Source organism: Doryrhamphus excisus, chromosome 8 (assembly GCF_030265055.1).
Source record: "Doryrhamphus excisus isolate RoL2022-K1 chromosome 8, RoL_Dexc_1.0, whole genome shotgun sequence".
Classification (NCBI taxonomy): Eukaryota; Metazoa; Chordata; class Actinopteri; order Syngnathiformes; family Syngnathidae; genus Doryrhamphus; species Doryrhamphus excisus.
In genome coordinates this window covers 20,578,418-20,604,885 of record NC_080473.1, presented here as the reverse complement: position 1 = coordinate 20,604,885, position 26,468 = coordinate 20,578,418, and the positions used below count along the sequence as shown (strand labels likewise).

The 26,468-nt window shown below is 39.7% G+C and overlaps 1 protein-coding gene across 7 annotated transcripts in view; it reads left to right on the top strand.

Moving 5' to 3' along the window:
• The window catches only part of robo2 (roundabout, axon guidance receptor, homolog 2 (Drosophila)), a 386,548-nt gene extending 360,433 nt beyond the window's left edge, over positions 1 to 26,115 (top strand). For 2 of the 7 annotated variants that reach the window (XM_058079123.1, XM_058079121.1), the window contains 10 exons: positions 336 to 608; positions 1,856 to 1,981; positions 7,230 to 7,392; positions 9,018 to 9,281; positions 11,286 to 11,494; positions 19,478 to 19,660; positions 19,962 to 20,120; positions 20,375 to 20,629; positions 22,351 to 22,545; positions 24,138 to 26,115. In XM_058079123.1, the coding sequence (XP_057935106.1) occupies positions 336 to 608; positions 1,856 to 1,981; positions 7,230 to 7,392; positions 9,018 to 9,281; positions 11,286 to 11,494; positions 19,478 to 19,660; positions 19,962 to 20,120; positions 20,375 to 20,629; positions 22,351 to 22,545; positions 24,138 to 24,139 (1,829 nt within the window). In that variant the 3' untranslated portion in view covers positions 24,140 to 26,115. Of the gene's footprint in view, positions 1 to 320; positions 609 to 1,855; positions 1,982 to 7,229; positions 7,393 to 9,017; positions 9,282 to 11,285; positions 11,495 to 19,477; positions 19,661 to 19,961; positions 20,121 to 20,374; positions 20,630 to 22,350; positions 22,546 to 24,137 lie in introns of all 7 variants that reach the window. The other 5 variants (XM_058079124.1, XM_058079129.1, XM_058079125.1 and 2 more) reach the window with 4 other exon arrangements.
• The last annotated feature ends 353 nt before the right edge of the window (positions 26,116 to 26,468 follow it).

Here is a 26,468-nt window from a genome sequence, read left to right as displayed (position 1 = left end):
CCATCCATCCATCCATCCATCCATCCAACCATCCAACCATCCATCCAACCATCCATCCAACCATCCAACCATCCATCCAACCATCCATCCATCCATCCATCCATCCAACCATCCAACCATCCATCCATCCATCCATCCATCCATCCTTCCATCCTTCCATCCATCCATCCATCCATCCATCAATCCTACCCACCCACCCATCCATCCATCCATCCATCCATCCATCCATCCATCCATCCATCCATCCATCCATCCATCCATTATTACACATACATTATACATACATACATTATTATCTACATTATTATTTCGCCTAACAGCCTCCACCTTTCCAGATATCCCGAGTGGGCAGGGGGACAAGACAGGCACCATGCTCTCCGATGGAGCCATCTACAGCAGCATCGATTTCACCACCAAAGCCAACTACAACAGCCCCGGCCAAACATCGCAGGCCACACCCTATGCCACCACTCAGATCCTCCACTCCAGCAGCATCCACGAGCTAGCTGTGGAGCTGCCCGAGGCCCAGTGGAAGGCCTCCCTGCAGGCCAAGCAAGAGATGGCCAACCTGGGATACTCACTGCCTGACAAGAACTCCTGCAACAATAGTAAGTAAATGCTTCCACCGAGTTCAGTGTTGCTCTTTGACCGATGAGATGCCTCTGGGGTCATCTTTAAGCCCACTGTAGTTTTCTTTAAGTTCATTTTTGGATAAAATTTGTATTTATCAGATATACCGTATTTTCTGGACTATAAGTCGCACAAGGCCAGAAATGCATAATTAGGTAGAAAAAAAGGGTTAAGCTAAATAATAATAATAATAATAATAATAATAATAATAATAATAATAATAATAATAATAATAATAATAATAATAATAATAATAATAATAATAATAATAATAATAATAATAATAATGTATTCTAATGAAAAATATCAACTGCAAGAATCTAGTTCAGGGTTAAGATAAATAATAATAATAATAATAATAATAATAATAATAATAATAATAATAATAATAATAATAATAATAATAATAATAATAATAATAATAATAATAATAATAATAATGTATTCTAATGAAAAATATCAACTGCAATAATCTAGTTCAGGGTTAAGATAAATAATAATAATAATAGTAATACTACTACTACTACTAGTACTACTACTACTACTACTACTACTACTACTACTAATAATAATAATAATAATAATAATAATAATAGTATACTAATTTAAATATATAGAATAGAATAGAATTTAAATATATAATATCAAATAATATTAATTAAATATTCCATATTTTTATGTTAAATTTATGTAAAATTTTTAAACAGAAATAGCACACTTTTAACTCTTTCTGTGCATTTAAAATAAAAAATAAAATTTCACACAATACATCTTTTTACATATACATCAATTTTGTTTATTGATATTTTTACTGTATTTTCTGGACTATAAGTCACTCCGGAGTATAAGTCACACAATGCCAAAAATGAATAATTAGGTAGAAAAAAACTGGAGTATAAGTCGCATTTTTTGCGGGTAATTTATTTTACAAAATACTTATACTAATATAATTATAATTAAATACTAATTATGTAAGATTTTTTTTTTATAATTATGTAAGATAAATATTATATGTGAATCCACACCCTTGCTTTAATTATCCACAAAAAAGTGTGACAGAACGTTACCCTGATGTATTACCCTGCTTGCCTGGTGCTCTAACTGCATGTCTGCATGTGCCCGTGCTGCCTGTCACCTGATGCCACTGTGATTTTTCTTTTCTTTTCTTTTTGTTTTTCTTTTCTTTTGTTTTTGTGCCCTTCTTCAACTCCCCCGCCCACTTTAGCCCTCCTTTTCATTCCCGACTACCGACTGACCGAGGGGCTGTCTAGTAGAATCCCACACAACCAATCACAAGATTTCAGCACCACCAGCTCTCACAACAGCTCAGAGCGAAGCGGCAGTCTCTCAGGTTGGTTGTTTTCAGGTTGGGGGGGGAGGGGGCGGGGTGCTACTCGGCCGCATGGCTTCTCATGATTGACGGCTTTTCTAATTGCTTCATTGATTTGGGTATTTGCATGTATAAAGCTGATGTTCATGGCGGTTTTGAATAACACCATTTCTCACCTGCGATGCTTTGCTGTATTTCTCTTTTCAGCACCTGCTGCTTATAGTTTTTTTTTTTTTTTTTTTTTTTTTACTATCTTACTTAACTATCCAACATGTCTTAACCACAACACACACAGCCCGAATAGACGCCTGGTACTCTCTGCATGTGAGTAACACCCCAAGCCAACATAAGAGGAACTATTGTCATTTTGTCATAATGTTATGATCACATTATTGGAGGAAGTAGACACAAAATGCTCATTGCTGCTTGATATGGAGAGCAGGCATAAGGAGTCTGTCAAACAGACGCGCGCATTAGAGACGCTCGGCTGCCTAAAGTGGCAAAAGTACCTCGCGTCCATTCCCTTAATGGTCGCACGCCGCACTAAGACTCATATTGGGAGAATTGCAATGTCACTTCTAGGACACAGAGGCATCCCTCCTGTTCTCTTCTTCTCTTATCTGGTTACAAGACACTGCATCTAAAACTCTAATTTAATAGTATTGCATATACTGGCGTCACGTCAACTTTTTACACTTTTTACACGTGATACCGGTGACTCAACCAAAGTAATCAGGCTAAAAGATTTCTCTACATGGAGTTTATGTAAATGATACATTTAATGTTGAGAAGTATTCTATAATGAAATAAAAGGGATTAGAATAATGGATAAAGGGAGTGAGGCAAATTTTGCGCCTAAGTATGACACATAATATCAGCTATTACTGCACTTGAAGGACAATGTTTCTACTTTTTTATATAGATCCTCACTATTTACGCTCACTATTATGCTATGAGACCATCCACCAATAACCAAAAACAATAACACAGCAATTGCAATTTGTCACATGCCTACAAAACTTACTTCTGATTTCGGATCAACATTTACAGTAAAAGTAACTGCTGTAATTATTATATTATATTCAGTTGCAGAACCCTCCCCGTCGCTCGAAGTAAGCCCTAAACATGTCTGACACCTATTGAACATATATTATATGATAAAATGTGGAGTTAGCCACCATTGATTAATGATAATGATGATCGATAAAACGGCGGTAATCGGCTTCAGCCTAATCATCGTGCTAGCGCTACAACCAACATGTCCTCTAAATCGGCTAACAGTGGTTAGCTGGTAGAGAAGGTTAGAGAAGGTCTTTCTCTAAGCCGAGTCTACATAATCCATACTCCTTTTCTTTTATTTCTATTAACAATTTATATGGTACGTATAGGCGACACATCTTATGATGTATTTTCATATATTTACAAATTATTACCGACGTAGTATGAGTTATTTTTTATTCTTTTTATTTTTGTAAAAAAATTCCAAAGCAAAGAAATTAAACCAGACAATTTAAAGATATGTCGGTCATCGAAAGCTTAGTTTTGATTAATTCAATGAGATATAACCTCATAATATAACTTTATATTTATAATGTATTAATGCAGGGGTCTCAAAAACGCGGCCCGTGGGCCAAATGTGGCCCGCAGGACACTAGTTTGAGGCCTGCGCAAGTTTGATATGGATGCTGTATGGTATCATGTACCCAGAAAAAATTATTACGTTTGATTAATGTTCATGTTAAAGGTTAAATAACTGTTAATAGTTATCCTCCCTATCCGTGTGGAAGTGGTAAGTTTTTGGCTATTTAAGTTGAAAGGAAATAACTTGAAGGCTACCGTTTAGGTCGCTAGCGCTCTAGTTTGCGAGTTAGCATGTGTCTCAAGACCCTGCAGTTGCGCAATATGTTGTAAATAAAAAGAGTATAAATGTGACTATAGTCGTGTTTTGTCATGTCTACAGGGCTCTAATAATGCTTTGTGAATTTTAATCTGAAAAAATAATTTGTCTACCCACCAACTAAATGTGGTTTTATTATTATTATTATATTTATTTATTACTGATTGATTGATTTTCTTTATTCTTGATTTGTTTATTTATTTTTCATCCTATTTTGTGCAGAAAAAAAATTAAGATATTTGAGAACAGTGGAATGTTTTATCAGAGCTTTTATTGTAGAAAATCGGAACCAAAGCACTGAAAAAGTTTGTATATTTTTCAGTTTTTTAATAAATGCGTTGTTTTTTTTTGGAAAACCTGATGCGGCCCAGCCTTGCCCAGTGGCCCCCAGTTAAATTGAGTTTGAGACCCCTGTATTAATGTAATTAATTAATGTAATAATGTATGATTTATTACATGCACTCTAACTCCTACTTTTTGTAATATTATTTAATAAATGCCATAAAGACTATGAAATCTGCAGTGAAAATATATCATTATAATAAACACAGCATGTTTGCAGCATGAGGAATTGGCCTGGTAGGATCCAAGACTGTGCAAATGTATTGATGCTCATCATGTTGGAAAATAATCCGCTTTGAAAATAATATACGTCTTTAAATCCAACCAAATTCCCATGAGAACATATTATTTCACTCCATAATTAGACATGACCTAACCGCCCTCTAGTCTTTAAGCCAGGTTCCTCGTGCCACCATAAGCATAGACTTTAGGATTATATACAGTTAGTTGTCCAAAGCATAGTACTCATGAGTATCATACTTCGCTTTGATTGTCATTCCAAGAAATGAAGAGGCTAAAGCTGGTGTTAAACATCGTGCATTTGTAGTTTGTTGCTGATTCTCACCTTCACTGTGTTACTTTTTTTTATTTTTTCCTCATGTCAAATCAAATGAGGGATAGTTATTTTGATAGCCTTCGCCACAAATGAGTTACTATGCGGAGGCCTTGCTCTGCGGCACCCAATAAAAACAGAGCAAGCGTATGGGCTGCACATCCTGCACTTATATGCTGGGAGTGCCCAAACCTTGCGTATATATAAATACCCAAAGTGCTGACTATATTTAGAACGCTGTCTCCCACTGAAAAGAGAGAGGCCCCTTGGTTTTTTTTTTTTTGTTAAAGGAGATGGGTTGTAATTCATGTCTCGCTGCCCCGGCCGCAGCCTTTCGCTCTGTACTTTTCATATTTGGAAAGGAGCTGCTGCTGTAATTCCAGTGCCAGACCACCATCATTTCCAAGAAGAAGAAGAAGAAGCATATTGGTGTTATTGATGGCTGGCCCTGTTTGAAAGGGTGATGGAAGCGTCACATCAGTCTCGTTTATTGCTGAAAGTCAAGTGTCGCCCAAAGGAACTATTAGAAACCCGGTTGAGGATACAGAAACTTGTGCAGACTGCTATTTATTTGATTACTTCCACTATTTGGCAATCTTACCCTTATAGGTACTTTTGCTTATGCCTTCTTTATCGTCATTTATTGTTTACCAAGTATAAAGAGACCTAAATCCCTGTACAATGACACTAAATAAAACTACAATAAAGCAAAATTAATTTTCTTCATTCGCCATTTTGCTGTCAGTTACATGCTATTTATATTAGTACCTGCATTTTACTGTCATGCTTACCCTTTCTAGCATCCGCAAAAAGCCAAAGAAAAAGCCAAAGACATAAATACAGTTCAACCTTTGGATCAGATGTCCAAACTGTTTTTTTTTTAAATTAAATCATTAAATAATGTATCAAATCAATAATTAATTATTTTTATGCCAGGGGCCAAAAATGGTCGCAGAGTTGCACTTTGGACACCCCTGACGCACAAGATTTGGAGTAATGTAACTATAGTTGTCCCTCGTTTATTGTAGTTAATTGATTCCAGACCTGACTGTGATGAATAAATGTCTCGATATTAGATTAAATTTTAATAAATTGAATATTTGCATAGTTAGGAAATCAGTTTTTATCTTTCTAAGTACAGATTTAAACATTATTAGAGCTTTGTCGTCGTGAAATAACTCCCTTATAGTCAACTTTATCCTAGCCAGAAAATAAGCTTGTGAGCTAACCAGGGTGTATAAATAAATAAATGTATTTATTTTTAAACTAAGAAGCCAAAAACTTACCACTTCCACACAAAATGGGAGGATGATTTTTTTTTTTTTTTTCACGGTCGGACATGCCATGGCTGACTTCATGTTGTGATCATTTATTAATTAGTTGATGTCTTGGTTGCACGGTGATTCAGTGGTTAGCGAGCAGGCCACACAGCTAGGCGACCCGAGTTCGATTCCACCATTGGTGGAACTAAGCGAATGCTGTTTGCATGATAAGGTCTGCAATAATGTTTAAAAACAGTGTCATGCTCTGTGTGCGTCTGTTATAATGCTACATTAGTTATTTGTCTAATAATCATTTAGCACCGATGAGGCACCGATACACATCACATGACATTGAAGTGCACTACAGTAACCAGTAACACTGGCCGCTTTCTCCGTGCATGTTTACTTTGGCAGCCGGGCCAAACCAAACTTGTTGGGCCGACTTACAACAAAGATTGCTATTTCCGATTTGAGATTGAAACTGTTTTATTTGCTCTCTAAGTTGTTACAATGACTAAAACATTACATTTACACTTCCCTCAATGTTGTGTAAATGTTAACTTGTATATAAATCATTATTACAGGCTCGCTAGTCTTGCAAGTGTATGTATCGGTGGCGTAAACCTCAACAGAAGTTGACTTGAAGTGTGTGTTTTCAAAGAAAAAACACTCGCGTCCTACTTCATAAAACATGGTGCTGACCCAGCCGGCAGCTGTACAAAGACAAATGGGACAGATGGAGAATCAGGTTTTAGAAGGATGTGAGTGAAAATGGATGGGGTTAGTGGCTCTCTGGTGTAATAAAAGAAATGAAAGTAGTAATAGACTCTGGGCGAATTGCATTAGGACCACACCAAGTCCACACAAGCCATTCATTATGATGATGCGGCACAGTGAGATTTTTCACTGTGGAAGGAAGCAGCGAAGGGGGGGGGGTGGCCTCTGAGGCTCGGGTGGAGCCCCAAGGTCTGCCTCGTTTTTTACGGTTCGTCTCTGCTGTTTCTATGGAGATTGCAGGCTTTTCAGCCAATCTATCAATAGAAGGATGCTTTTCATCAGGAAACCTTGAAGTTTTCCGTGGCGGCGGAAGCTCGTTCAAAGCGTCTTTCAAATGTTCTGACATTTTCAACGTTTTTTTTTTTTTTTTTTTCTTTTTTGTTCAAACTGGATACTGATTGGTTTGTTGTTTGGTTAATAGAAGTGTTCCTGTTGCAGGTGGGAAAGGAGGGAAGAAGAAGAAGACCAAGGCCGGATCCAAGCCTGTTAAAGCCAACGGCTCCAGCTGGGCCAATGTCCCCTTGCCCCCACCCCCTATCCACCCTCTTCCTGGCACAGAAGTGGACCACTATCCCACCGAGCACCACGATGGAGGAGGAGGGTATGTCAGAGTTGGACTGTGGCATTGTTTGCCCGTTATCCTTTTTATGCAAATGAACCTACCATTGGGTAAGAGCAAAGTCATTAAGATGGTAAAGTAACCCAAAAACATCAATGATATTAAATATTCAGTATTTTACTATTACTTGTCCAACATCATGATGAGCCTTTTCACTGAAGAAAAGCAAAAACTGACAGCAGACTCTGCTCTCTGTTTTAAGATGTGTAGTGAAGCCTTTTTTGTTGTTTGTTTGTTTTTTTTTGCCAAGAGTCGCCCTCTTTGCCCACTGTGCACTACGGTGGTCCTTATTTTTCAACTTTTGAAATTTCATGCTCTCACCCCACTAATATGTTAGGATAAATGAAAAAAAAAAACATTTGGGCCAAATTTTATCAATATTGATTAATATTTAGAGGTTGCTCAACCTCTAATATGTGAACTACATATTGAATATGATTGACAACAGTTCAATCGTATTATTGCTTAGATTATACTATGGTTCTGATTTTTATTTATTTTTATGTATTTTTATGTATTTTTATTTATTTTTATTTATTCATTTTTATTTATTTATTTTTATTTATTTATTTTTATTTATTTATTTTTATTTATTTATTTTTATTTATTTTTTAATTATTTTTATTTATTTTTATTTTTGTAATTTACTTGTATTTTGCTGGTTACCACTCTGTCACAGTGACTAGTCAATAAAGGTAATGTTTTATTTTATTTTATTTTGCTTTGCGTTCTTAAAATGGTACAATTTCCTCAAAAACGAGCAATTCTGGAAATATTAAAAAAATTCAAAATTTTGCACAGTGAGTTTTTATTGATATCCTAACACATTTAGAGGGTGAGAGTTGAACATTTCCAAAAACAAATTTTTAACCCCCCCATATAAGGACCACCCTACTATGCACACCACAGCGTTTCATCCAAGGACCTTAACCCCCTTTACTGGTTCAATACATCGTCGTCGCATCTCCAGTCGTGTGCACCTGAGCACATAAAACAATAATTACCGCCATTGTCGTTCATTTGGCCTCCTTTGACCTTCTTGCTATTGTGTGGCTAATAACAGCTCTGTTTTTCGCTACAGCTAATTATTGCGCTGCTGTACATCTGCAGCAATGTGAAGGATCAATGTCTGAGGAAGGCGGCTTGTAGGAAAAGTCACGTACAGACGGCTGCACATCTACGGGATGACTCAATGGCTGTGAAATAAATCCGCCGGCAGCACAGATGGTTTCATATGAATTTGGAGCCAAACAATACACATAATTGTATTGTTTTAGACCGAAATTGTGGCATATTTAAACGAGAATCTTATCAAAATCTACTAGAGTAGTCGACATGTCTTTCCATGGTCCAGTAGCTCCGTGTCCCCTTGCTCTTGGTTTCCAATCAGGGAGAGTCATCTGGTTTAATGAGGAGTCACTGTAAATCTGAGGTGGCAGCAGATAAAAGCCGTTATGTCCCACGGAGGCTGCACTGACAAATTTCTTTAATGAACATTTTCTTTATGGCTGTTATTGCTTCAGCGCCGCTATAGCCGAGACAACATCTGCACAGCGATATGAAGACGCCGCAGTAACGCTGGCTTTTTAATGATTATTTCACATCAGGTATGAAAGTGATGGCTGGGGTCCGCCCATGCCCGTGCAGACCTACCTCCACCAAGGCATGGAGGACGAGCTCGAGGAAGAGGAAGAGAGGGTACCCACACCGCCCATCCGGGGCGTGGCCTCCTCCCCGGCAGCCGTCTCCTTCGGGCAGCAGTCCACGGCCACCCTCACCCCTTCCCCTCGGGACGAGATGCAGCCCATGCTCCAGGCCCATCTGGACGAGCTGACCAGAGCCTACCAAATGGACATGGCCAAGCAGACATGGTAATAATAACACATGCAACTGCCAGTTTGTATCCACGGTATAGACCATTCTTACGACAACCTTGTACAAAAAAATGGCAAAGAAAAATGTTACAAATAAATAGGAAATGCTATCTAAATAAACAAATAACATAATTGTAACAATATATAATAAAATATACAATCCGCTAAGAAGTCAATAATAATAATAATACAAAACAAAATCCTAAAAAAGTAATGGTTTCATTTCATTTGAACATGCATCAGATTACAATTGAGTGCATCACATAATCAGTTCCCAGTTCCACATGTCCAAAAGGAGTAGGAAGAAGCAAAGCTTATTAAATCCTACCCCTCCATCTGGTACTTTTACAATCAGTAACTGTTACATTTGTTCACTTCCTGCTTTCCTAATGTAGTTTTTTTTTGTTTTTTTGTTTATTTTTATTTTTATTTTTATTTTTATTTTTATTTTTATTTTTATTTTTATTTTTATTTTTATTTTTATTTTTATTTTTATTTTTATTTTTATTTTTATTTTTATTTTTATTTTTATTTTTATTTTATTTTTATTTTTATTTTTATTTTTATTTTTATTTTTATTAAACGGGATTTAGGGTGAGGAGTTAATCTCTGAGGGGCTCAGAGTAGACCCGCTGCTCCTTCATGTAGTCCGGGTGCCTCCTGGCTGCCTCCCTGGTGAGGTCTTCTGGGCATGCCCAGCCGTGGGGCAGACCTAGGACCCGCTGGGGGATGATGATGTCTCACAGCTGGCCTGGGAATGCCTTGTTGTCCTCCCGGTGGACCTGGAAGAAGTGGCCAAGGACCGGGAAGTTAGGACTGCTGACCCTGAAAAGCAGAGGAAAATGGATGGATGGACAAACATAATTAATATAAAACCAAATAAAGCAGCAGCAACAAAGGACCAAAAAATATATACTCTGAGTATCATGAAAATGCTTCATAAATAAAACGCATTACGATTATTATTTTTATATAGTATCAGAAATATTACAGTAACACTATGAAAATTGTATTAGATTTACTGTTGCATTTTCAGTTCTTTTTTTGCCATTTTCCAGATTTTTTTTTAATATAAATTCTAAGCATCAGTTATGATAACCGAGTCCTTATGTGTATTACGACCTGCACAAATATTGAACATCTGATCCAAAAATGCCCACAGTGTCAGCCCTCCACAGCTACTGTATATACATATATTGCCATTAAAGGTAAAGTGCAGAGCCAAGCCAGACAAGTGAGAACAAAACAACGAGCGTGACCCGTATGCGTGGCTGTTATTTGAAAGCGCTTACTGTACGCATATACGCCGGCGGCAGGATTGATTCGGGTGCCGCTGTAACAGTTAGTCTTTGTGTCGCCTGTGTGTGCAGCGAAGATAAACCCATTCATCATTTCATTTTAATGGGCCTGTGCTAGCACTCTAGGCCACCAGCTCTGTGCTCCCGCTCCCTGTTAGGCATGTCTTCGTACTTACTCCCACGCACACACACACACTTAAATGCAACACACACACACACATACACACACACACACATACGAGTATAATGCAACACATTCCAGCGCTGTTGTGCTCATGCAAGTCAGATGAAGGCCATACTTCATTCTGTCGACAACGAGGAGGAAAGTCTGGCATTCATTGGCAATAGTGAAAATGTGCTGTGGGGGGGTGGGGGGGGGAGTTATTGTCAAGAAAGGAGATGTCATGTTAGCCGCAGTAATGACGGCGTTGCTTAGAAAGCGTTTCTGACAACACAAGAGGCTCAGTAATTACAAGCATTACATTCCCCATGCAAAGCCCCCCCCCCCTTCAAAGAAACGCCGCTGTCAGTCGACGTGACGGCCGCGTGTCGACAGGACCCCGGAACGCTCGCTTTTGTATTCTCCGCGGCCGTAATTAACGGGTCATTGTGTTAGGGTGTGAGCCTCGCCTTCAAATTAGCCGAATTGTTGGCATTTATTCATCGACGGCAATCTTGACATTCTTTGGTTGTCGCTCCGCAGGCACATGCAAGGGGGCTCGCTTCCGCCCCAGGCCCCGGCCCCTCCAGTGGGCTACGTGTCAAGCACAATGGTTTCCGACCTGGAGACCGACCTGGCCGATGAGGAGGAGGAAGACGATGACGAAGATGAAGGATACGGGGCCAGGCATCCACGCGGTATCGAGCACACGCCGGGGTCGAGCATGGACAACCTGGATAGCTCTTTGACAGGTAAGCAGGCATTTGCTCCATATACGCTTCAGTTTTCCAAAAAAAACAAAATTCCCATGTGGACAGAGTTTAGTCATCCAGATTGAATATGTATCATGGCAGTGTAAACAGGATTTTCTTTGATCTGGATCAGACCTGGATCATACGTTTTTTTATCCTCTAACTATGAAAATATTACATTTTTAGCATTAGACTACTTTAGTTTTCAATGAAGTCATCAGTGTTATTAATGTTTGTGCCTCATAGCTATTACAACATTGGTTCTGTTGCTGTTTGTTAAGAATGTTCAAGAGTACCCAGATGGAGGAGTGAGGTTACAGGGAGAAGAGATACAGAAGGTGGAAAATTTCAAGTACTTAAAAAAGGAGGTGACGAGTTTAAGCTAAAATGAATGGAAAGGTATACAAAACTGTGTTGAGATCAGCCATGTTTGAGACCAGCCATACCCAGGATGGGAGTGACCAGGATGGATAGGATCAGGAAGTGGTACATCAGAGGAACATTACATTTTAGAGGCCTTGGAGAAAAAGTCGGAGAGGCCAGACTGAGATGGTTGGGACTCTTTCACTCACTCTTTCCAATTATTGCCTGCTTCCAACACTCTTTTCTTGGCTTTGGTAAATAAAGGTTATGGCTATTTATTTGTTTTATTAATGTGATTAAATATGTTGTGCTATTCCATCATTAGGCATTAGATTTGCCCTGGAAAGGAGAGGAATGATTAGCCACAACAAGACGGAGTACATGTGTGTGAATGAGAAAGGACCCAAGTGGAGGAGTGAGGTTACAGGGAGAAGAGATACAGAAGGTGGAGAATGGGATGTGTGGAGAAAAGTTATCAGGCGTGATGTGCGATAGAAGAGTTTCAGCTAAAATGAAAGGAAAGGTATACAAAACTGTGGTGAGATCAGCCATCGCCAGGATGGGAGTGACCAGGATGGATAGGATCAGGAGGAGGGGTACATCAGAGGGACATTACATGTTAGAGGCCTTGGAGATAAAGTCAGAGAGGCCAGACTGAGATGGTTGGGACTCTTTCACTCACTCTTTCCAATTATTGCCTGCTTCCAACACCCTTTTCTTGGCTTTGGTAAATAAAGGTTGTGGCTACATTTCTGTAGTCCAATATTTATTTATTTATTTTATTAATGTGATTAAATATGTTGTGCTATTCCATCATTAGGCATTAGATTTGCCCTGGAAAGGAGAGGAATGATTAGTCACAACAAGACGGAGTACATGTGTGTGAATGAGAGGGACCCAAGTGGAGGAGTGAGGTTACAGGGAGAAGAGATACAGAAGGTGGAGAATGGGATGTGTGGAGAAAAGTTATCAGGCGTGATGTGCGATAGGAGAGTTTCAGCTAAAATGAAAGGAAAGGTATACAAAACTGTGGTGAGACCAGCCATCGCCAGGATGGGAGTGACCAGGATGGATAGGATCAGGAAGGGACATGTCCACAGGAATATATTATATTGAATATATTGGTAGAAGGATGCTGCCAGGTAGGAGGCGTGAGGAAGACCAAAGAGGAGGTTTATGGATGTAGTGAAGGAGGACATGAGAAAGACAGAAGACATGCTTGGATGGAGGAGATTGCTTTGCTGTGGCGACCCCTGAAGGGAAAAGCCCAGCGAGAAAGAATAATATTCCAGCATTATTTACCATAGTATTTCATAATTAAACATGTTTTTTTTTTAATGAATGACGATGCTGCAGTCATGTCCAATTGTTTTGTCGTCTCCTTGTTGTTCATGCCCTGTTGCTCATGACTCTGCAATGTGTTCGTTTATACGAGAACATGCACGCCCTCAGTGTCCCTCAATCAGGTTTTTAAGCACCGCTGGCAGACTCTGGGGAATTATAATTATCATTTCCCCCCAAAAATGCGATAAGAAAGTCCATGAATTTTAAACAGGAGAATGAGAGGGGGAAATTAAGAGGGAGTCTGGCAGCGTGTATCTCATGAAGGAGATTTGAAATAAAATTCACATGCAGCCTATTTCCATACCAGGCGACAGAGAAGAAAGAGAGAGCGGCGCCATTTAAATTTTTACAACTCGGAAAACTTTTACAGCCGTCTGTCAGGCCGGCGTACGGGCGGGCGTGTGTGGATGTGGGGGGGCACATGATGGGGAAAGGCACGGACGTGGCTCCGGGTGGCTGAACCACCGCTCACACGCTGACCGCTACGGACTATCTTGACTCTTTAACCGATGAAAATGTAGAATGCCGATGAGGAAATGGGCGGGAAGGAAGAAAAACTGGGAGAAAATATCCAAAGTGGTGAGCCAGTTGAGGGGAGGGAATGGAAGGTTGGCTGGCTGGCTGCTCCAAAAGTACTTTTCCATGGCATGATGGAACAGTGGTTTGGGTTGTGCTGACACATGCTGCTACTGATGTATTTAGGGCGATATAATCTCCTTCGCTGTATTACTCTGAAGACAGCACTATTTCTTCTCATCGCACCCACTTTGACACCCTCGCTGTGGGGCGAGCGGTAAGGAAAGAGAAACTGTACAAATAAAATTCAGCTTCCTGTCGATGCTCACTTTGTTTTAGAGCAGCATGGAATTTTTTTGTTTTTATAATCTTAGGCTACTAAATCAAACATTTTCACTAACATTTTCTGCGAAATCTTTTTTTTTTACGACTACAATAGTAAAATTCCTTCAACTTTGGTTGGCCATTAAGACTGTTTTGCTAATCGGATGTGTACAGTGGAAGCTCGGTTAGCATACTTCCTGTTAGCATGTCTTTCTGTTAACTTCCAAAATTGACGCTAACATTTTGACCCGGTTTGCGTACATTTTCCCGTGAAATGTAGCGGGCATTTTGTCATTATGTTATTAATAATGCACGGTGTGAGTCTAACTGTATTTTTATTACAAAAAAATCCATGTTAGTATCCTACCTTGCTAATACACAGGAAGCGGAAGTCACTTCCGTCGCCTTTTTATGATGTCATCAGTGCTCTGTGGTTCTTGGCTAACACAGTGAAGTGTCATAAATGTGAACACAATTATAGTTTTACCTGCATACAACAAATTAAAATGAATATAAATTACATATTTACGGGTAGTTTTGCCTTCATTGACGATGTAATTGTTGCCAAAGACAACATGGCAGCGAGATCAACTCAACAGCACTTGAGTCTCATAACTCTGAACACAATTATAGTTTTACCTGCATTTACAACAAATTAAAATGCATATAAATGACATATTTAAGGGTAGTTTTGCCTACATTGACGATGTAATTGTTGCCAAAGACAACATGGCAGCGAGATCAACTCAACAGCACCCGAGTCTTATAAATCTGAACACAATTATAATTTTACCTGCATTTACAACAAATTAAAATGCATATAAATGACATATTTAAGTGTAGTTTTGGCTTCATTGACGATGTAATTGTTGCCAAAGACAACGTAGCAGCGAGATCAACTCAACAGCACCTGAGTCTCATAAATCTGAACACAATTATAGTTTTACCTGCATTTACAACAAATTAAAATGCATATAAATGACATATTTAAGGGTAGTTTTGCCTTCATTGACGATGTAATTGTTGCCAAAGACAACGTGGCAGCGAGATCAACTCAACAGCACCCGAGTCTCATAAATCTGAACACAATTATAATTTTACCTGCATTTACAACAAATTAAAATGCATATAAATGACATCTTTAAGGGTAGTTTTGCCTTCATTGATGATGTAATTGTTGCCAAAGACAACATGGCAGCGAGATCAACTCAACAGCACCCGAGTCTCATAAATCTGAACACAATTATAGTTTTACCTGCATACAACAAATTAAAATGAATATAAATGACATATTTACGGGTAGTTTTGCCTTCATTGACGGTGTAATTGTTGCCAAAGACAACGTGGCAGCGAGATCAACTCAACAGCACTTGAGTCTCATAAATGTGAACACAATTATAGTTTTACCTGCATTTACAACAAATTAAAATGCATATAAATGACATATTTAAGGGTAGTTTTGCCTACATTGACGATGTAATTGTTGCCAAAGACTACGTGGCAGCGAGATCAACTCAACAGCGACACAGCACCTTCATGTTTTGCCATGCGTTTTGAGCTATTGAATGAAATCTAAATAGTTATTTAGTTTTAGGTGGTGGTGTCCATGTTAATCTGGCTGCCACATTGCGACTTTGGCAACGATCACACCTTCATTGAAGATAAAAGTAACCTTAAATATTCATGTGTACCTTTTATTAGCATATGTAATCATTTTGTCCATGGAAATCTATAATTATAAAACCATAAAAAAAGTTTTTTATGTTAACATTTTTAACTTTCAAAAACGGATGAATTGAATTTACATTATTTTCTATGGGACACATTTTTTTGGTTAAAGTACGTTTCAGTTAAGAGTCTGACCTTGTGGAATGGATTAATTAAAATGATCATCATTTAATCTAATACCAAAAGCCAATCCAGACTGAATAGTGACAGTTTTGTGATGGGCGGGGTCAATTCACCTGGTCGTCGAGGGTGATTACGTGACCCGTCTCGTCAGTGTAAGTCAAGTCGGACTTGGACTTGGAGGTGTAGATTCTGCTTAACTTTGAGCAAATGTTTTACGTTTAAAGAGAAAACCTGATTGATTTTTTTGAATCAAATGACGTGACAATGCCTACAGTTTGATTGCGCTGCTATTTTCCAGAATGGAAGTGCTGTAGAGGGTTCAGCGGCGGTGGAAAGTGGCTGTTAACGGGAGAAAGGAGGGGGGGGGGAAGTCATTCTGTGATGTGATATGCTGAGGCAGTGTTCAGCCTCCGAAAGCTTTGGCTGCCGCTGCCTCCACTTCATTATCTGCGCTATTCTTCATGGGACGATTGGACCCGCTGGAAATCACTGTCTTTCTCTCTTGGAGAGAAACTCAGAAAAGAATTTCAAAGGGCAAAAAGAAGGCAAAGATGGAGGGCTCCGAGTCGTTACCTTGGATTTCAGCTATAAAAAAGATGGTGGGTAGGCTGAGAGGGTGGGCGGGTGATAGCTTCTCCACCTTATGCAAGCTTACATATTCCAGAAGTTTCTTCTTTCATCCGAGAAGTTTTTTTTTTTTATTTTTTTTTTACAGAAGAAGTGCAAATGTGTTGCAACCTTTGCAGGAGAAAGTGCAACTCTTGATGTGGAAACTCTTTGAAAGGGATTTCCCTTCAGTGTATCTAAATAAATCAGACTCATATTACTGTGCTGCACAGACCGGGAAAGAAAACTTGAGGAGCTTTTGATGTCTGGTCTGGAGTACATCATCTTTCAAAGCCTCCTCCTGACTTACGTACATCAATCCCAACCACAACAACATAGGCAAGGACTGTATTGACCCAATAGGAGACCAAGTTTTTTTTTCGATATTTTAAATTTTGACAAAATCAGAGACAGGAATGGAATCTATCTCAGATTTAGCAATTAATCTGACCCAGAATGTCGGCAGAAATTATGTCAGTGTCATTAATCTGATGCAAATACCCACAAATGTGAACAAAAACACATTTTATAGAGAATATCTGATCAGTTTAGTTCTGATTTTCTACAATAAAAGCTCTGATAAAACATTCCACTGTTCTCAAATATCTTATTTTTTATTTTTCTACACAAAATAAGATGAAAAATAAATAAACAAATCAAGAATAAAGAAAATCAATCAGTAATAAATAAATATAATAATAATAATAAAACGGCAAATAATAAAAACTTAAGAAACCACATATAGTTGGTGGGTAGACAAATGATTTTTTTCAGATTAAAATGAACAAAGCATTATTAGAGCCCTGTAGACATGACAAAACACGACTATAGTCACATTTATACTATTTTTATTTACAACATATTGCGCAACTGCAGGGTCTTGAGACACATGCTAACTCGCAAACTAGAGAGCTAGCGACCTAAACGGTCGCCTTCAAGTTATTTCCTTTAAACTTAAATAGCCAAAAACTTACCACTTCCACACGGATAGGGAGGATAACTATTAACAGTTATTTAACCTTTAACATGAACATTAATCAAATGTAATAATTTTTTCTGGGTACATGATACCATACAGCATCCATATCAAACTTTAACAATAAACTTTCATATCAAGGCGGGGGCCTCAAACTAGTGTCCTGCGGGCCACATTTGGCCCGCGGGCCGCATGTTTGAGACCCCTGATCTAACCTTTAACCTCACCCCGCCCTCCCCCTCATTGCCTTGTTAGCACACTGTTCCCTGTCCTTGTGTACTAATGTGAGCAGAGCACTTGGGCGTCCGCCACTTTTTAAGAAGAGTCTGCCAAACCAGACCCACAGAAAGCTGTCACATTAACCGACTGCTCTCCCAAGCGCCAAAGTCCCACATTTTTTATTGGCAGACAGGCACCTTTTTTTTTTTTTTTTTTTTTTTTGCAGCCTTGACGAAAAGAAACCAAAAAAACAAAACACAGCACAAAAGGCGCAGATGCACAAGAAAAAGTAAAATACTTTTCATCATGTCATCTATCGTACGTAGCAGTAGAACTACACCAGCTTTGGATGTTTGTTCCATATTGCCTTTAGAGCTCAGTCAAACAAAAGAGACACGCAGACAACAAAAAAAGTGTGTTCATCCCACCAGGCGGTGTATTCTGCTCCATCTGCACCACCTCAGGCACTTTGGTAGCAAACTCTGCAAAGGACAGGTGTGCTCTTTGTTCTGTAACCAAACAAGAGCAAAAGTCAGTGCATAGCCGTCTTGTGTCGCCCTGTGCTGCGTTTGTGTGAAATATGGATGCCTAACAAACAATACGCAGAAACATAAATATTCAACTGCAAGGGTGGGGTAGGTCTGCAGCAAAATTGTGTTTCTTTGAACAATATCACTCTGCATATGTGGTAAACATATTCTTTGTGTATTTCATCACAGTGACTATAAACACAGCACAAAAAAATTTCATTCAAAAAATTTAATTTTTTAAGTTTAAAGTGGTGAGGGGCGGCACGGCGGTCTCGTGGTTAGCGCGCAGACCTCACAGCTAGGAGACCAGGGTTCAATCCCCACCCTCGGCCATCTCTGTGTGGAGTTTGCATGTTCTCCCCGTGCATGCGTGGGTTTTCTCCGGGTACTCCGGTTTCCTCCCACATTCCAAAAACATGCTAGGTTAATTGGCCACTCCAAATTGTCCATAGGTATGAATGTGAGTGTGAATGGTTGTTTGTCTATATGTGCCCTGTGATTGGCTGGCGACCAGTCTAGGGTGTACCCCGCCTCTCGCCCGAAGACAGCTGGGATAGGCTCCAGCACCCCCCGCGACCCTCGTGAGGAAAAGCGGTAGAAAATGAATGAATGAATGAATAAAGTGGTGAGGTGTTCTGGGCATGCCCAGCCGGGAAAAGGCAGACCTAGGACACGCTGAAGGGACTATGTCTCACAGCTGGCCTGGGAACGCTTTGGTGTCCTCCCGGTGGAGCTAGAGTAGGTGGCCGGGGACCGGGAAATCTGGGCTTCCCTACTAAGACTGCCGCCCCCACGACCCGGACCCGGATAAGCGGAGGAAAATGGATGGATGGAAGTTTAAAGTTTAATTTTTAAACTGAAAAAATCAAGAAAGTGTGTTACAGACACAGATTTTCCATTTTTCCAATATGCATTTTCTCAATTTAGTTTTAAGAATCTGGATCAGACATATGGATATTTTAGTACCAATCCACATTTGCCAGAATTTTGGGTCACTGTCCTACTTGACCCCAAATGCGAACAAACAAACAGACATTCGACAATGACAATAAATGTCTTACTTTGTATCAAAATTCAATGTATTAGTGTCAACATACTAACTAACAAACTTAAGAATTGATACCAACCAACAAAGTACCAACAGACGAGGTGTTAACAAAGCTTTCCATTAAAAAGGTTGAAGTCTTGGCCTATTTTTTAATAATTATTATGAAAAAGATCATTGACTGCAACACGGCGACTCTGGTGTTCCAGGCTCCATGGTGAACGGCTGGGGCTCGGCCTCGGAGGACGAGCGTAATTTCTCCAGCCACCGCTCCAGTTTGGGTAGCTCATCCGATGGCTCCATCTTTACCCACTGCAGCTTTGCCCAAGCCCTGGTGGCCGCCGCAGACAAAGCGGGCTACCGGCTGGAGGGCACCAGCCTCAGCAAGCGAGGTCGGTGTGCAAAGTGGACCTTCGAGTGGGACATGCATTTGGTTCCTTTTCTCCTGGTGGCTTTTTTGGGGACTTTGATTTTCCTCTTTACTGCTTGCGGGCGCCGGTTTGTGCATGGCACTTTTTTTTACTGGGAATGTATGACAACTTCCTTCAACTCAGACTTTCAACTCCTGCTTGAGGAATGATGGCTGCAAACATTCCTGGACAATGATTGATCTCTGCGGCAGCTTCTGCTTTGTTAATATCTTTAATATTAATAATATCTTTATTAATCAGACTTCCTGTTCCCCTCCTGCAGATAAAGGCTTGTCCCACAGGCCCCGGCCCAGCAGTCCATTCTCTACAGATGGCAGCACAGTGGGAACGCACAGTCTGGGTCACCAGAGGGCCACCAGGCCCGCACGCAAACCCCGAAGCCAGGGCACAGCACCCCACCGCAGGGATGCTGCTGCAGACGGTGAGGGCATTGGACGTTCATGAAGTGCATAGAAGTATAATTCATAATTTCTGTTGGCCGACTGTTGCAACCTTGATTAAAAATAAAGTAAAGTAAAATGTAATCACAAGCTCGAAACCAGCTTGGTCAGTCGTGCAAATCTTTTCCCGTACACCAACAAACTAAAAAAACGTTCAATACTGCTACAGCACATGATCAGATCCTATGAAAGCGACAGTAATAACTAAGCATTTCTTGTCATGCTCCGCCCACAGACCTACCTCCGCCCCCTGAACCGCCGCCCAGCCAGGGACAGCCCCGAGCCCAAACGGGGCGTTGTATCAACAGTATGATACCCGCTCCAGAGAGGAAAGCGGCGTCTCTGGAGCGCCCGCCCATGTCAGGGCCCCTGTGTGGTGGACAGGAGGACAGACAGATGACACGGGCCACTCTGGAACATCACCGCCAGGTTCAAGACCGACTGGGCTCCGTGGAGAGAAGCGATGACGGTCGCAGGGGCCACAAAAACGGTACGGTTCCAAAATTCTTTGGAAGGCATGCTAGCTTATTTGTTATACGGATATCCTCCATCATTATCCAAATGGTCAATGACTTATGGACGATTAGTTACTAAGTCCGCCCGTGTTCTGGCAAAGATGTTTTTCTGGATGTCGGCCATCTTGCTCAAATTTGACACACATTATTGCCAGTCCCCTAAAAGCGTGTACCAAATTTCATGGCGATTTGGTTGAATACTCAGTTTTTTTGCATTGCGTTGTATTGGAAATTTCAAGTCTTGAAGTTGGATATCAGCGCCACTATGGTGTATATTTGTGTGAATAATAATAGCACAGTCAACAGGGTAGGGGGTGCACGTTTTGACAACCCCCCCTTTTGTGTGCACTGAAGTTCATACTGACAGTGATGGTTGTGCAGGAAAAAAGCGACTGTAACTTTGGCGTACTTCTACATAGCAACACCGTTCCAAAAGTCAAATTGTGGATATATTTCTGCAGATTCCAGAAGTGTCTTCAATATTTCTGTCATATCGACTTTTTCCCAATATGGTGCTTTGAAAAACAAGGTGTCAGTTCAACTTTTCAAAACATTTCACGTCTGAAAATTTGCCAACATTTTTCCATTCAACTCGGTCCTGACAACCATGTATTCTAAATATTTATATTTCTGTATGAAAGTGGGCGGCACGGTGGTCTAGGGGTTAGCGCGCAGACCTCACAGCTAGGAGACCAGGGTTCAATCCCACCCTCGGGCATCATGCGTGGGTTTTCTCCGGGTACTCCGGTTTCCTCCCACATTCCAAAAACATGCTAGATTAATTAGCGACTCCAAATTGTCCATAGGTATGAATGTGAGTGTGAATGGTTGTTTGTCTATATGTGCCCTGTGATTGGCTGGCGACCAGTCTAGGGTGTACCCCGCCTTACCCCCGAAGACAGCTGGGATAGGCTCCAGCACCCCCGCGACCCTCGTGAGGAAAAGCGGTAGAAAATGAATGAATGAATGTATGAAAGTGTGTCTTCTTTCATTTTGGGTGCATTTTATTAATATTTGGCGAGCACTTGAAGAAACAGTAGTGATGTAAAAATGAGAATTATTTCATGTTAAAGCTGTGATAATTGTGACACATTCAAGAGTCCTTGTTCAGTTGATTCTCGGGCTTCCAGTGGAGGGCCGCTTCCCAGTCGTCCCACCATCTGATGTACCGTTTGGGCTCCTTCGAAAGAAAACGTGATTGGTTCTCCTCCATTCATTTCAATGGAGAAACCGCCATCTTTCCTCTCGTTAAGTCAGTTGCTCATATCATTTAACAGTTGGGGGATTCTCCCGTGTGAAAGTTAGCGCTCATGCCGCACAGCCGTCAACAGATGGCACTGTCTGACACTTGCGCTGGCTTCCTAAATGCACCCCCCCCCCGTCCCCGTCTCTCCCCGTTGCTGCTCCTGCCAACGTTTGGCATGCATGGTTCTCCGTGCAAAGCGCCCGGAAAATGACTTTGGCTTTCTTCTTTGTCACGATGGCGGCAGACGGGCTTCGGTCCCCATCTGGGTGAGCCTGCACGTCTTTGTCACCCCGCTGCGTGTCCCGTCTTGTCTCAGCGGGACACTCGACAAGTCTCGCTGCAGCATCGTTGCATAAAAGACCTAGTACAGATGTATAAGAATGTCTCCAAGTGGACTCCAACCGGGGTCGATTAAAGCCTGTGGTGATTCTTATTTTACTGTGTCCACAGAGGAGGGATGCCTGCCATACCATAAACCGTCCTTCCCGTCACCCGGTGGCCACAGCTCGTCTGGTACAGCCTCGTCCAAAGGCTCCACGGGGCCCCGCAAGAACGAAGGCCCACGGCAGCCGCAGCAGTGGACGGCCATGGAGCACGCAGACTTCCTGGGGACCAACGGACAGGGACAGTACTCGGGAGAATTATGTAAGTTCCATACCAATTTTTCGGATTTTTCAACAATTTTTGCCATCGGAAATATTGGAGATTAGTATTGTCCATTCTCATGAGGGTGGCGAGGGTGCTGGAGCCTATCACAGCTGTCTTGGGGCGAGAAGCGGGGTACACCCTGGACTGGTGGCCAGCCAATCACAGGGCACACAAACAACATGAATTATTGGGTGGAGTCACCAACAAAATAACTCTACTCAATGTTACTTTCCAATAATGTTACTCAGAATCGGAAATGTGTATCAATTATCGCAAAAAAGCCAATATCGGACATCCCTATAAATAATCTTCAAAATAAAAAATATTTATATTATCACTTCACCAATTTCATTTTTTAAAGAATATTTAAAAATGAATAAAATAAAAACAAAATATGTTTTTAAGTAGATTTTTTTTAATTAGGCATTTCTAAGCATAAAAGTGGTCACATGAACTAAAATACAAACATAAGGCATTCAGAAGGCACATTGCTAGCTGTTAAGCTAGCTATTTTAGCTATTTGGTTTGCAATGTATGCTATGCTAGTGCAGTGGTGTCCAAAATTTGCGGCCATTTGCGCCTCGTTTCTGTTTTATTAGCCTGCAACAGGGTTTAACAAGGAAACAAAAACACCAATTAAACAACAGCAGCAAAGGTGTCATCTTTTTTTAACTTTAACTAAAAATAAATTTCATTTTTTTTTTTAAATATTTCAATAAATTCAGTTTTTTTGTGGTTGAATACTAACTATTATTAGTAAAAATAAAAATCTGTTTTTAAGCAGATTTTATTTTATTTTATTTATTAGGCATTTCCAAGCATAAAAGTGGTCAAATGAACTAAAATAAGGCATTCAGAAGGCACATTGCTCGCTGTTAAGCTATTTTTTATTTAGCTATTTGGTTTGCAATGTATGCTATGCTAGTGCAGTGGTGTCCAAAAAGTGGCCCAGAGGCCATTTTCGGCTCATTTCTGTTTATTTTATTGGCCTGCAATGGAGTTTAACAAGGAAACAAAAACACCAATTAAACAACAGCATCAAAGGTGTCATCTTTTTTAACTTTAACTAAAAAAAAATTCAATCTTTCCAAAAAGAACATGAATCAAGACACAAGAATCACTATTCTTATGTAAAATTGTGTTGTTATATAAAAATATGTATGAATTATTGGATGGAGACGCCAACAAAATAACTAATGTGTTGCAATGGAGTTTAACAAAGAAACAAAAACACCAATTAAACAACAGCAGCAAAGGTGTCATTTTTTTTCCTGGACTGTATATATCTCAAATGGTGGTTAGCATGCAGGCCACACAGTCTGGAGATCGGGAAGACCTGGGTTCGATTCCCCGCTTGGCATCTCTGTGTGGAGTTTGCATGTTCTCCCCGTGAATGCGTGGGTACTCCGGTTTCCTCCCACATTCCAATTTAATTAGTGACCGCTGGGGTAGGCTCCAGCATAGAAAATGGATGTATATCACACAGCTGATATTCAGTTTTTAATGTAATGTAGAAACATCAAAGTATTGCAGTATGTGAAAAATATTGCACATGTTTGTATTCATGACGGATCCTTTTTTCTTTGCAGAGTGGCCTGCTCAGCCGAGTACCTGGCAAAAAAAAAAATTCCCCACACCGCCCTCCTCCTCCACGTCCTCCTCTGGGGGTGATGACCTCTCGTCCGTCGCCCCATGCGGACGCAGACAGTGCGATGAGGACGAGGACACAGAATTGTACATGTTTGCTGTATGATGTAAAGACACAGACATATTGTACATCTCACTATGCTTTGCTCTTCAATGAAAACTCTTTTTTCACCTCTTAACTTTTACTGTATTTTATGTTTTTTTTTGTCCAAAAAACACACTTTTCTGGTGACTGCCCCTTTTTTTCAAGGGGACAAAAGGGGGTTTATTTTCCTGTAAATATCTTCTTTCTTGCTGTTGCTATGCAAGCCTCCTTCAGTTACAGCTTTTTTTTTTATTGTAACATATGTGAATTGTGTGGCTGCCGCCATTAAATTGTTGTTTGTTTGTTTTTTTAGCAATTTTGTTAATAGTCGCCATTAATGAATATTATTATTGTAATTATTATTATTATTATTTTTTTTTTTTGCACTGCGACTTTTTTAGTGATAAGCACAAAATACCAAGCTCCTGCTGACATGAAGAAGAAGATGTGAAGAGGAGTTCCTGTACTGTAAAGTATCCAAGAAGAGAATTATATACGAAATGTACAGAGAGATTTGTTTTTTTTTTGTTTTTTTTTGGAAAGGATGGCTACAGTGACAAAAAACAGGAATAATTGCTCCGTTTTTGGGCAACTCATGCAATTCCTGCAATTACCCGTGTTGATTTTTTTAAAGAACAAGTGCACCACCATTAATTGTTTACATCTTTTTAATGAATTTTTATGATATTTTTAATTCTTTTTTAATATCATTTGCTTTTTTTTTTAGGAGCACTTAACTTTGTTTTTCTCGTATTTATTGAGTTTTCCGCCCTCATTCAAGTAAGTTGCACATTTTTCAGCGCCCGTGCAGCTTCCGTGTCGCTATTCCATGCCGACGGAGAAGAACCAGGACACTTTGGAACACAACACTTCCGAAGATGTTGTCTTTCTTTCTTTATTTGCCTTTTATCAACTTTACCAAAACTGCTGCTTTACGACGATTTTCAAGATTCATGTTCAGGATTTTTGTGGTGAGTTTTATGTCCTTTTTTTTTGCCCAGAGGCCGCAGGGTGCCCACCCCTGCTTCAAAAAGTGAAAGTTTGTTGTGGCAACGTTTCATTGATTCATTCGCACAGTGGCCAGTATTCTGAGAAATGAGGTGCATAAGAGTATCTCAGGTTATTTTCCATTATGCTGGTGTTTATATGTGTATATATTGAAATATATATACAGTATATCCATACTCCGCGACATTCCGACTTCCCTGTCATGTCCTTTTGTCTTTTTCCGCCGTGGATTTTTAAGAAGTCACCTGGATACAAAAAAAAATCCTACAAAATTGAGATTGCTATTTATAATGTCTAATAGTGTTCCCTTGATGCTCATTCTTTTACTTTGACACCACAGCCTCTTTTTCTATTTATTACAAAAAAAGATAATAAAAAGTCTATTGTGGAATATGCATACAGATTTGTGGTATATGAAATGTGGTTTTTTTTTTGGTTTCTTTTTTATGTAAAGTTGACTGTGTGAGGCGAGGAAACATGAAGTCTCATGAAGACAAAAGACGAAAGGAAGAAAGAACTTGATGTTTTTTCTCAATATTGTTGGTTCTTTGTAGCCTCTCTGTGTGTTGCCTTTTTCCTAATAAAAAACGAAAAAAAAAACAAAAAACGATGAAATCTTTCTGTACAGTCCTGCTGGGGTGATCCAATGTCATTTCTACAGTTCATTCTGTTTTCATTTGTACTTTTTTCTGTACAACACCTTCCCAATTCACTTGCATGTCCTGCTCCAAAAAGATCCAAAAGGGTCCAAAGTGGATTGCAACAAGGTTGCATCTCCATCTCCTGTAAGATAAAGGCATCCATGCTCTTTTCTTTCCTTGTACCGGCTCAATATCAAATAAAATATTTTTGAAAAATGACCATGTGTCTGAAGAATAAACTGCTTGACATGAAAATTTTGCACTTTTATTATATTTTATTTTTCCAAATAAAACATCCAAGTCTAAATATTTTTAATATTTTTAAGACAAAATTTCAGCATTTTACCAAATTTTACAAAAAGTTTTTATGACAACTTTAGTCTCCTCAAAGTTGTGATTCGCCCCCCCCGTAATATTACTGTATTTTCTTTTTTTTAGTCTTTAAAAGCTTACAATAATATTACTTTTTTAAAAGTGAAGATTTTTCAGAATTGCAAAGAAATAGTTGTAATTTTAGTAAAATAAAGTCAAAATATTAA